Source organism: Chiloscyllium plagiosum, unplaced genomic scaffold, assembly GCF_037043375.1.
Source record: "Chiloscyllium plagiosum isolate Xiang-an unplaced genomic scaffold, Cpla_swu_hap1 HiC_scaffold_22, whole genome shotgun sequence".
Taxonomy (NCBI): domain Eukaryota; kingdom Metazoa; phylum Chordata; class Chondrichthyes; order Orectolobiformes; family Hemiscylliidae; genus Chiloscyllium; species Chiloscyllium plagiosum.
In genome coordinates this window covers 17,104,617-17,115,211 of record NW_028270160.1, presented here as the reverse complement: position 1 = coordinate 17,115,211, position 10,595 = coordinate 17,104,617, and the positions used below count along the sequence as shown (strand labels likewise).

Sequence of the window (10,595 nt, the reverse complement as noted above, 5' to 3'; positions counted from 1 at the left end):
GTCACTTGCCACAGAATTCCCAGTCTCTGATCTTGTATCCACAGGATTGATACAGCAGGTTTTATCCAGGTCTTCCTGAACTTAGACATGGACTGCTTTATTATCTGAGAACACTGAATGGTACTGAATACTGTGCAATCATCAGCGAATATCCCTAATTCTGACCTTACTATGGAGGGAAGGTGAAGCAGGTGAAGATGGTTGGGCCTAGGACACTACCCTGAGGAACTGCTGCAGAGATGACCTGGAGCTGAGATGACTGACCTCCTTGTGTGTGCCAGGTATGACTCTAACCAGTGGAGAGCTATCCCCCGATTCCCAGTGACCAAAGTTTCGTTAGGGTTTGGTCAAATGTGGCCTTAAAGTCAAGTGGTGTTAAATCTGTGATTTTTCCATAAGGTTTTTCTAAAGTGAGAAGGTGGGCATTGTGTCCCAGTTACTCTGTCTAGCTGTGCTTAGGGGAGGAGACTGGTTTGCAAAGCAGATTGCAAACAAACAAAAAGATCAAAACAGAGTTAGAGCAAAACAGACGGAGGGATAGAGCCAGATTGACAGATAGAAAAATAGGGTTCGACTCAGAAGCATAGAGAGGTAGAGACAATGACAGGAAAAAGTAATCGAGAAAATGTCAAGGGACAGAGTTAAATTGTGTGAGAAAAGAGAGGGGGATAGAGAGAGACCAGGAAATAGAGAGACAGGAAGAAACAGAGAAAGGGGATAGAGAAATAGAAAGGCATAGAGAGGGGTAAGAAGATACAGAGAGAGGGGAAATAGATGGGTTAGAGAAAGGGGGAAGGGATATAGAGAAAGGAGGAAGTAGAGGGGCATTTGAGAGATAGAGGGGTATTGAGAGGGGGGGATGGGGATAGAGAGGAGGAAATAGAGTGAGGATGAAGGGGATAGAGAGACCGGGGGATAGAGAAAGATGAGGAGATACAGGGAGTGGAATTGAGAGGGGGGAATAGACAGTGGATAGGGTATATAGAGGGGGAGTGGGGAGTATAGAGGGGAGAATAAGCAGGGGGTAGGGGTATTGGGGGGAATAGATAGTGGATAGGGGGTATAGAGGGGGGAATAGACAGTGGATAGGGGTATAGAGGGGGAATAGACAGTGGATGGGGGGAATAGACAGTGGATAGGGATATAGAGGGGGGAATAGACAGTGGATGTGGGTATAGAGGGGGAATAGACAGTGGATGGGGGTATAGAGGGGGAATAGACAGTGGATAGGGGGTATAGAGGGGGGAATAGAAAAGGGGTGGGGTGGGGATATAGAGAGGGGAATAGACAGTGGATGGGGTATAGAGGGGGAATAGACAGTGGATGGGGGTATAGAGGGGGAATAGACAGTGGATAGGGGGTATAGAGGGGGAATAGATATTGGATGGGGGCAATAGACAGTGGATAGGGGATATAGGGGGAATAGACAGTGGATAGGGGGTATAGAGGGGGAATAGACAAGGGGTTGGGTGGGGTGTTTGAGGGGGGAGTGGGGGATAAAGGAAGAAGGAGAGGGTGTTCTCAATCTTGCTTAGCGGGAGAATGGATAAATTCCGTATGATTTTCCAGTTCCTGCAGTCTAACCAGGAGTCCTTCCTGAATGGCTTGTGTGGGATTCTCGCCCTGGCCAGTGCTCAGATTTATTCCGCCTTTGACTTTAACTGTCCGTGCCTGCCCGGCTATAACCTGCTGTACGGCCTGGGTCTGATGTCGGTGCCGCCTCTGGTGCTCTTCCTCCTGGGCTTCGTGTTAAACAACAACGTGTCGGTGCTGGCGGAGGAGTGCAGGAGGCCGGAGGGACTGCGGGCCAAGGAGCCGGGGGTTCTCCGCTACATGTTCTGCTCAATGGCCCAGAGAGCGCTCATTGCTCCCCTCATCTGGCTCAGTGTCACCCTCCTGGACGGAAAGTGCTTCATCTGCGCCTTCAGTGAGAGCCTGGAGCCTCGGAGGCTGGGGCTCAATCTGTCCGGAGCTCTCCCGGCTCAGCCCCAGCTCCGCCGCCTTCTCGCCACCGTGCCCTGTCCTGACATGTTCCCCCAGCAAACTGCCCTGTCCCGGGAGGGAGCAACCCGCTACCTGCGCTGCCTGTCCCAGGTGAGGCTCTCCCGGGAGCGATTAGATTCAGAATAAAGGTGCAAATCACTCAGGGTCCACTGTGGACATTGTGGAGAGAGGTTAACCCTTGTAGAGAGAAATTTACTCTGTACCTAACTCTGTAGAGAGGGAGCTTTATTCTGTACTAACCTTTTAGAGAGAGATTTATTCTGTACCTAACTCTGTAGAGAGGGAGCTTAACTCTGTACTAACCTTTTAGAGAGAGATTTATTCTGTACCTAACTCTGTTGAGAGGGAGCTTTACTCTGTAATAGCCCTGTAGAGAGATTTATTCTGTACCTAACCGTTTACAGAGAGAGCTGTACTATGTACCTAACCACGTGTTGTCCATGCCCTGGGAGTGTTTATTGGGGACAGTGTAGAGCGAGCTTTACTGTGTATGTAATCCTGTACAGAGGAAGTTTTACTCTGTACTCACCCTGTGTTTTCCGTGTCCTGGGAGTGTTTGATGGGGACAGTGTCGAGGAAACTTTACTCTGTATTTAATCCTATACTGTACCTGTCCTGGGAACGTTTGATGGGAACAGTGTAAAGGGAACTTTATATTTAATCCCGTGTTGTCCCTGACCTGGGAGTATTTGATGGGGACAATATAGAGGTAGCCTGTCTCTGTATCTAACTCCATTCTGCACGTGTCCTGGGAATGTTTGATGGGGCCAGGGTAGAGGGAACTTTGCTGTTTAAAATAATAGTTGAAAAGTGTGGTGCTGGAAAAGCGCAGCAGGCCAGGCAGCATCCGAGGAGCAGGAGAACCGACGTTTCAGGCATAAGCTTGAATGAGGCTGGTTTGCCAAGCGGACTGAGATAAAAGGTAGGGGCGGGGGGAATTTGGGGGAGGGGTGCTGGAAATACGATAAGTGGAAGGAGGTGAGGGTGATAAGCCGGAGAGGGGGTGGGGGCGGAGAGGTCGGGAAGAAGATTGCAGGTCAAAAGTGCGGTGCTGAATCCGAGGGTTGGGACTGAGATAAGGTGGGGAGAGGGGAAATGAGGAAGCTGGAGAAATCTACATTCATCCCGTGTGGTTGGAGGGTTCCTAGGTGGAAGGTGAGATGCTCTTCCTCCAGGCATCATGTGGCCAGGGTCTGGCGATGGAGGAGGCCAAGGACCTGCATGTCCCTGGCGGAGTGGGAGGGGGAGTTATAGTGTTCAGCCACGGGGTGGTTGGGTTGGTTGGTCCGGGTGTCCCTCAGGTGTTCCCTGAAATGTTCTGCAAGTAGGCGGCCTGTCTCCCCAATGTAGAGGAGACCACATTGGGTGCAGCAGATACAGTAAATGTTGTGTGTGGAGGTGCAGGTGAATTTGCGACGGATGTGGAAGGATCCATTGGGGCCTTGGAGGGGGGTGAGGGGGGAGGTGTGGGCGCAAGTTTTGCACTCCTTGCGGTTGCAGGGGAAGGCGCCGGGAGTGGAGGTTGGGTTGGTGGGGGTGTGTGGACCTGACGAGGGAGTCGCGGAGGGAGTAGTCTCTCCGGAACGCTGATAGGGGAGGGGAGGGAAATATATCCCTGGTGGTGGGGTCTGTTTGGAGGTGGCGGAAATGACGAAGGATGATATGATGTATCCGGAGGTTGGTGGGATGATAGGTGAGGACCAGTGGGGTTCTGTCCTGGTGGCGATTGGAGGGGCGGGGCTCAAGGGCGAAGGTGCAGTAAGTCTTCAAAGACTGCAATTTCCCCTCTGACGTGGTCGACTATGCCCTCCACCGCATCTCCTCCACTTCCCGCTCCTCTGCCCTTGAACCCCGCCCCTCCAATCGCCACCAGGACAGAACCCCACTGGTCCTCACCTTCCACCCCACCAATCTCCAGATACATCGTATCATCCTCCGTCATTTCCGCCACCTCCAAACAGACCCCACCATCAGGGATATATTTCCCTCCCCTCCCCTATCAGCGTTCCAGAGAGACCACTCCCTCCGCGACTCCCTCGTCAGGTCCACACACCCCCACCAACCCAACCTCCACTCCCGGCACCTTCCCCTGCAACCGCAAGAAGTGCAAAACTTGCGCCCACACCTCCCCCCTCACCTCCCTCCAAGGCCCCAATGGATCCTTCCATATCCGTCGCAAATTCACCTGCACCTCCACATACATCATTTACTGTATCTGCTGCACCCGATGTGGCCTCCTCTACATTGGGGAGACAGGCCACCTACTTGCGGAACATTTCAGGGAACACCTCTGGGACACGCGCACCAACCAACCCAACCGCCCTGTGGCTGAACACTTTAACTCCCCCTCCCACTCCGCCAAGGACATGCAGGTCCTTGGCCTCCTCCATCGCCAGACCCTGACCACACGACACCTGGAGGAAGAGCGCCTCATCTTCCGCCTAGGAACCCTCCAACAACATGGGATGAATGTAGATTTCTCCAGCTTCCTCATTTCCCCTCCCCCCACCTTATCTCAGTCCCAACCCCCGGATTCAGCACCACCCTCTTGACCTGCAATCTTCTTCCCAACCTCTCCGCCCCCACCCTCTCTCCGGCCTATCACCCTCACCCTCACCTCCTTCCACCTATCGTATTCCCAGTGCCCGTCCCCCAAATTCTCCCCCCCCCCCCCCCCAACTTTTATCTCAGTCCGCTTGGCAAACCAGCCTCATTCCTGAAGAAGGGCTTATGCCTGAAACGTTGATTCTCCTGCTCCTTGGATGCTGCCTGGCCTGCTGCGCTTTTCCAGCACCACACTTTTCAATTCTGGTCTCCAGCATCTGCAGTCCTCACTTTCTCCCTGTTTAAAATAATAGACAATGATTTACGTTCAGTAGAGGGAGCTTTATTTTCAGTTTAAAAGAGTACAAGAATCTTTACTTCGTTTCTAACCCCTGCTGTTGCTGTCCTGGGAATGTTTAATGTGGATAGTGCAGAGAAAGCTTTACTTTCAGTTTAAAAGAGTCGAGGAAGCTTTACTCTGTACCTCGGTATTTTCTAATCAACTTGTTCAGAGGTGATATTACACACCTCTGAAACATGTAGGACTTACACCCTCGTCTTCTGGTGTCTAATCCCGTGCTGTAACTCGCCTGAGAGTGTTTGATCGAGCAAGTGTAAAGAAAGCTTTACTCTATAATTAACCCCGTGCAGTACCTGCTTAGGGAGTATCTGATGGGGACAGTGTAGAAGTATTTAACCTGGTGCTGTCCCTGTCCTGGGAGTATTTGATGGGGCAGTGTAAAAGGGGGCATTACTTCCGGTTTGAAAAGAGTAGTGAGAGGTTTACTTTCAGTTTAAACGTGTAGCGAGAGCTTTACCCTGTATCTAACACAATGCTGTTGTAGTCCTGTTGTTGAGGCTGTGAATGAGAATCTTTGTGTTGCTCCCTGACAGGCTCTAGGTTGGTGCTTTATTTTGATGATGACTTTCTTGGCTTTCCTGGTGAGAGCAATGCGACCTTGCTTCACCCAAGTTGCCTTCCTGAAGACAAAATATTGGTCCCATTACATTGATATTGAGCGCAAGCTGTTCGAGGAAATGTGCACAGAACATGCCAAGGGTTTCGCCAAGGTCTGTATCCAGCAGTTTTTTGAGGGGTTTCAGGATGAGATGGTCAGAGGTTACAGTCACTATCAGATGCCAAGGCTCCATGATATCGAAACTGGTGAAGAGCAGGAGAAGCTCTTTGGTATCACTGACAGTGCGAATATGAATAAACTACTGAGGAACTGGCACAAGTGCAAACCACCATTAAATGTGAACACGGGTGTGAAGGAGGATGTCCATCAGAATGGTGATGTGAACCCGGTCCCCAATAAGTGTCCTCAGCCACGCAGGGAGAACATTGTCTTCTATAGCAAGGTCTGAATCGTTGCTTTGACGTGTGAGCATTGTGTCAGTGTCTGTTGCTTGGGTTTGTTGTGAAGACTGACATCTTTGCTGTAGCCGCTACCCCAATGGGGCACCAGTACAGGAGCTATGAGCATACTCACCACCGTGATCGTGACCGAGTTGCTGGGCTACTGTTAGCTGGTTCAGGTCCTGGTTCCGTGACTGCCCAGGATTGCGGGGGAGGACAAAGAAAATGCTACCAAGACATTCTGATGCTCCCTTTGAAACACAGCAGAATGGACAACAATGACTGGGCGGAGCTTGCTACAGTTCATTCCAAACAGAAACAATGTGTAAATTGTGCTGCAATACACTGTCAGTTTTAATGATTAGACAGAGCAGCGTCAGAAGCAAGGAGCAAATGTTTCACTCCCCCTCAGCTCAAAGACTTCCAAGTCAAAATGTGACCTATTCAATCACGTGAAGACCCATGGCTGAATATTATGACCCTGAGTAAATGGTAATCTCAAAGTGAGGGTCAACTGCTGCCAATCCAGAGCAGAACACTCAAGCCAAGAGGGAATGTGGTAACATTCTCATATGGATATAATGGTCCACCTTCAACATGCCAGAGAATCAGTTTCTGACTCATTTCAGTCACCCCTGTGTAGAAGGTCTTGTGTGCTCATAGAATAGACTGGACTGAGCTCAGCACTGGAAATAATTTCTGTTTGCGATAAAGTATGTTTCTTTCTACTAGGCCTGATCGGTATGTTGGTATGTAAAAGTTATGTGTTTTCTTCCCCTCAGAGTGATTCTCCCAGTTAAATAAACCAGCAGCAAGCTTTTTGTGAGTTTTAAAATAAAGGTCTTATAGAGTCATAGAGATGTACAGCACAGAAACAGACCCTTCAGTCCAACCCGTCCATGCCGACCAGATATCCCAACCCAATCTAGTCCCCCCCTGGCCCATATCCCTCCAAACCCCTTATTCATATACCCATCCAAATGCCTTTTAAATGTTGCAATTGTACTAGCCTTCACCGCTTCCTCTGGCAGCTCATTCCATACATGTACCACCCTCTGTGTGAAAAAGCTGCCCCTTAGGTCTCTTTTATATCTTTCTCCGCTCACCATAAACCTATGCCCTCTAGTTCTGGACTCCCCCACCCTAGGGAAAAGACCTTGTCTATTTATCCTATCCATACCCCTCATAATTTTGTAAACCTCTATAAAGTCACCCCTCAGCCTCTAACGCTCCAGGGAAAACAGCCCCAGCCTGTTCAGCCTCTCCCTACAGCTGAAATCTTCCAACCCTGGCAACATTTATCTGGATATTTGAAACACATCTCACTCATCTCATACATCTGACCATGCATACAATAAGTAGTTATAGGGACAAATAAAATAATACTGGAGATAGTCATAATTTTATGGCAGGGTTGTCATTTCTTGGATGAGTTGACAGTTCAGTTGATGTGAAGATCTTGTAAAAGAGAGATTTTCACTGAGCTGTGAGGTGTCTTGTCATTGAATTTTCAGGAGTTAGCTTCTCTTGTGAATTTGAAGTTGAAATCAATTGTGGGGGGGGGGGGGGGGGGGGGAATGGGGGGTGGGGGTGGTATTCTTCCATTTTCATGAGGTTGCTGTTTACACCATCTCCACTTAGGTGACTTGCAACTCGTTTGGTAGTTTCCTGATGAAGCTGTGCTGCAGCCAGAGTTCCTTGTGGTTTGAAAAGCAGGCAAAGGAAACCGTTAACAAAACCAGAAATTGCTGGAATATCTCAGCAGGTGTGGCAGCATCCATGGAGTGAAATTAGAGTTAACATTTCAGGTCCAAAGTGACTCTTCTTCAGAATTGAAGGTAGCTAAGTTTTTTTTAAATGCACAAGATAAGGTTGGGAGAAGGGTTAAGGAATTAAGCATGGCATGGTGGCTCAGTGGTTAGCACTACTGCCTTGCAGTGCCAGGGACCTGGGTTCAATTCCAGCCTTGGGCTGTCTGTGGGGAGTTTGCACATTCTCCCTGTGTCTGCATGGGTTTCCTCCGGGTGCTCCAGTTTACTCGCACAATTCAAAGATGTGCAGGTTAGGTGAATTGGCCCTGCTAAATTGCCCATAATGTATTCAAGGATGCGTAGGTTAGGTGCATTAGTCATGGGTAAATATAGGGGAATGGGTCTGGGTGGGTTACTCTTTGGAGGGTTGGTGTGGACTTGTTGGGCCAAACGGCCTGTTTTCACTCTGTAGAGGTTCTACAATTCTGGAATAAATGATAGCTGGAGATAGGGTCCAAAGAGAGAGAAGAACAGTTCGACAAAGAAACGGCTGCTAATGGGGATTACTAGAGGCTAACAATGGGTAGTGTGTAATAGCAGACGACATGACAAAACCTAGTTTTCGCAGGTTGGGATAAGCATATGGGAGAATGTCGCTCCAGCCATAAATTGTTGAATTCAATATTGAGTCCAGAAGGCTGTAGAGTTTCCAAATGGAAAATGAGGTGCTGTACGTCCAACTTTGCTGGAGCACTGCAGCAAGCCTGAGATGTTGGCCAGGGAACAAGGTTGTGCATTGAAGGTCCAGGCAGCTGGAAATTCAGAGTCTCCTTCACAGACAGAATGTTGGTGTTTTGCGAAGTGGTCACCCAGTCTACACTTTGTTTCACCAATGTAGCGGAGACCAGAGGAAATAGTGTTTCATCATACGGCTGTTCCTAAGATTAACATCCTTTTCCAAATACAGTGCATGGTTAGGAAGATTGCATATTCAGGATTTTACACCTTGAAAGTCTAAGACAGTCTCTTTTCAGTTGAAGAAACCCATTCAATTGCTCATTCCCCCTGAATTAGGAATCAGTTCTCTCGAGACAGATTGGGAGTGGTTCACATCTACAAAATAATCCTCAGGTGACTCTCATTGTATTTTTAAATGGAGCGCAAAACACTGCAAAAAATTAGTTTGAAGTTCAGAATATACTGGGACGTAACAATCCATTGACAGGAAGAACTGTTTTCACATCAGTTGTTGATACTTAAACAGTCAGGACTTTAGAATCATGGAATATTAAAGAGCATTTTGGTGAGGTGTCACCAGGGAGGATTAGAAATAGGACAGTTCAGACTCTTCAGCCCTCAATGTTGTCCTGGCCTGTTATCCTACTCTAAGATCAGACTAACCTACGTACCCTTCAATGTACTATCTTCCATGTGCCTATCCAAGCGTCGCTTAAATATCCCAGTGTCGCTTAAATATCCCTAATGACTCTAAGACCTGTTTGTTCCTGGTTTCTGCCTGGTCCAGTCACCTATTGGGAGTCAATACTCCTGGACTAAACTGCCGAGCGAAACTCGGCACCTGAAACCTGATATGATTTGAAGTTCACCAGAGTATAATATAAATCCACGATATATAGAATCCCTACAGTGCAGATAGAGGCTATTTGGCCCATCAAATCTGCAAGACAATCTCATTCTGAGGAACATCCAAGCCTCAGGCAGTAAAGCTTGAGTCCTGTTGTGTCTTAACCCCATGTCTCAAATCTAATATAGAGACAGTGAGACCCCCCCCCCCCCTCCCCCGAACCAATTCTGATATAAAAATAACAAATTCTGTAATTTCCTCCCTGTCAGCATAGTGGGTCTCACCGCAACAGACAGACTGCCAGTATCAAGAAGGCAGCTCACCCCCACCTTCTCAAGGATTATTAGGAACAGGCAATAGAAGCCCCTGCGGCTCGAGATACCCCTATCCAAATAAGAACAAAAGTCCAAATTAATGCCTGGGAATTGGCTGAATGTTTTTGATTATAGAAGCAGACTTTTGCCAGGAATGATGCCCAGTTAGCCACAGTGCAGCAATTCCTTTTTCCCTGCCAATTCAACTCACCCATTTTGCATAAGCCCAGCACTAATGGTTAATCCTCAGTGAATTTTTACAGGTTGCTGTCCTTTCAGTTGCTGTCTCACACCTGAATTTTCTGTTCTCATGAGCTGGGTAGAACCCACATCCTTTCCAACCCACTCATCTCTTCAATAAAGGTCTTTCTCAATACATTTCAGTTACATCACACTGTAAACCTTTGCTATAAATTCTGCATTTTACGATCTTCTTCTCCACAACCACCTGATGAAGGTGCAGCACTCAGAAACTAGTGCTTCCAAGTAAACCTGCTGGACTATAACCTGGTGTTGTGTGATTTTTAATCTCCTCAATAAAGACTGAGGAAAGCAAACACTGGAAATTATTCAATCAGGAGCTAGGAGACGGTGACCATTATCTTGATGACTGTTCCTAAGAGTGGGTTCCTCTTTAGTAATAACTTATCCTGCCCTCGAGTTCTGACACATCATCTTGCCTTTATTGAAAATATTTTTAAAAATTCAAGCAATTGCACATCAGCTCTGGTGATATGCATTAAAACAATATAATGATAATATTAATTGAGGTATTAATCACTGATTTGTAACACTCAGTAAATTGAGTTTGATAACACCAAACTGCTGAAGCTGCATTTAACTTGAACTTCAACCCTTTTGAAATGCCTTTCCAAAGGTTCACAAGCCCCAGGATTTTTGATTTAAAAATAGGTTACATTTTAAACAACTTGTTCAGTGAAGTTATTACATACTTCTAGAGCAGGTGGTACTTAAACCTGGGCCTCCCAGTCCAGGGGGAGGGACACTACAAGAGGTGTTTGGCACAGGCTTTAAGT

General features: G+C 47.8%; 1 protein-coding gene across 1 annotated transcript; it reads left to right on the top strand.

Annotated features, from left to right (window-relative positions):
• Nucleotides 1-1,542: 1,542 nt before the first annotated feature.
• Nucleotides 1,543-5,968, top strand: calhm1b (calcium homeostasis modulator 1b). The gene is made up of 2 exons (XM_043712224.2): nucleotides 1,543-2,094; nucleotides 5,443-5,968. The coding sequence occupies exons 1-2, from the start codon at nucleotides 1,543-1,545 to the stop codon at nucleotides 5,914-5,916; spliced, it is 1,026 nt and encodes a 341-aa protein (XP_043568159.1). The 3' UTR covers nucleotides 5,917-5,968.
• Nucleotides 5,969-10,595: the final 4,627 nt, after the last annotated feature.

Bases quoted from the DNA above. Each gene is read 5' to 3' on its own strand.
- calhm1b (XM_043712224.2), top strand. From the start codon at position 1,543: ATGGATAAATTCCGTATGATTTTCCAGTTCCTGCAGTCTAACCAGGAG. The intron at 2,095-5,442 runs GTGAGGCTCTCC...GCTCCCTGACAG, and splicing joins ACCTGCGCTGCCTGTCCCAG to GCTCTAGGTTGGTGCTTTAT.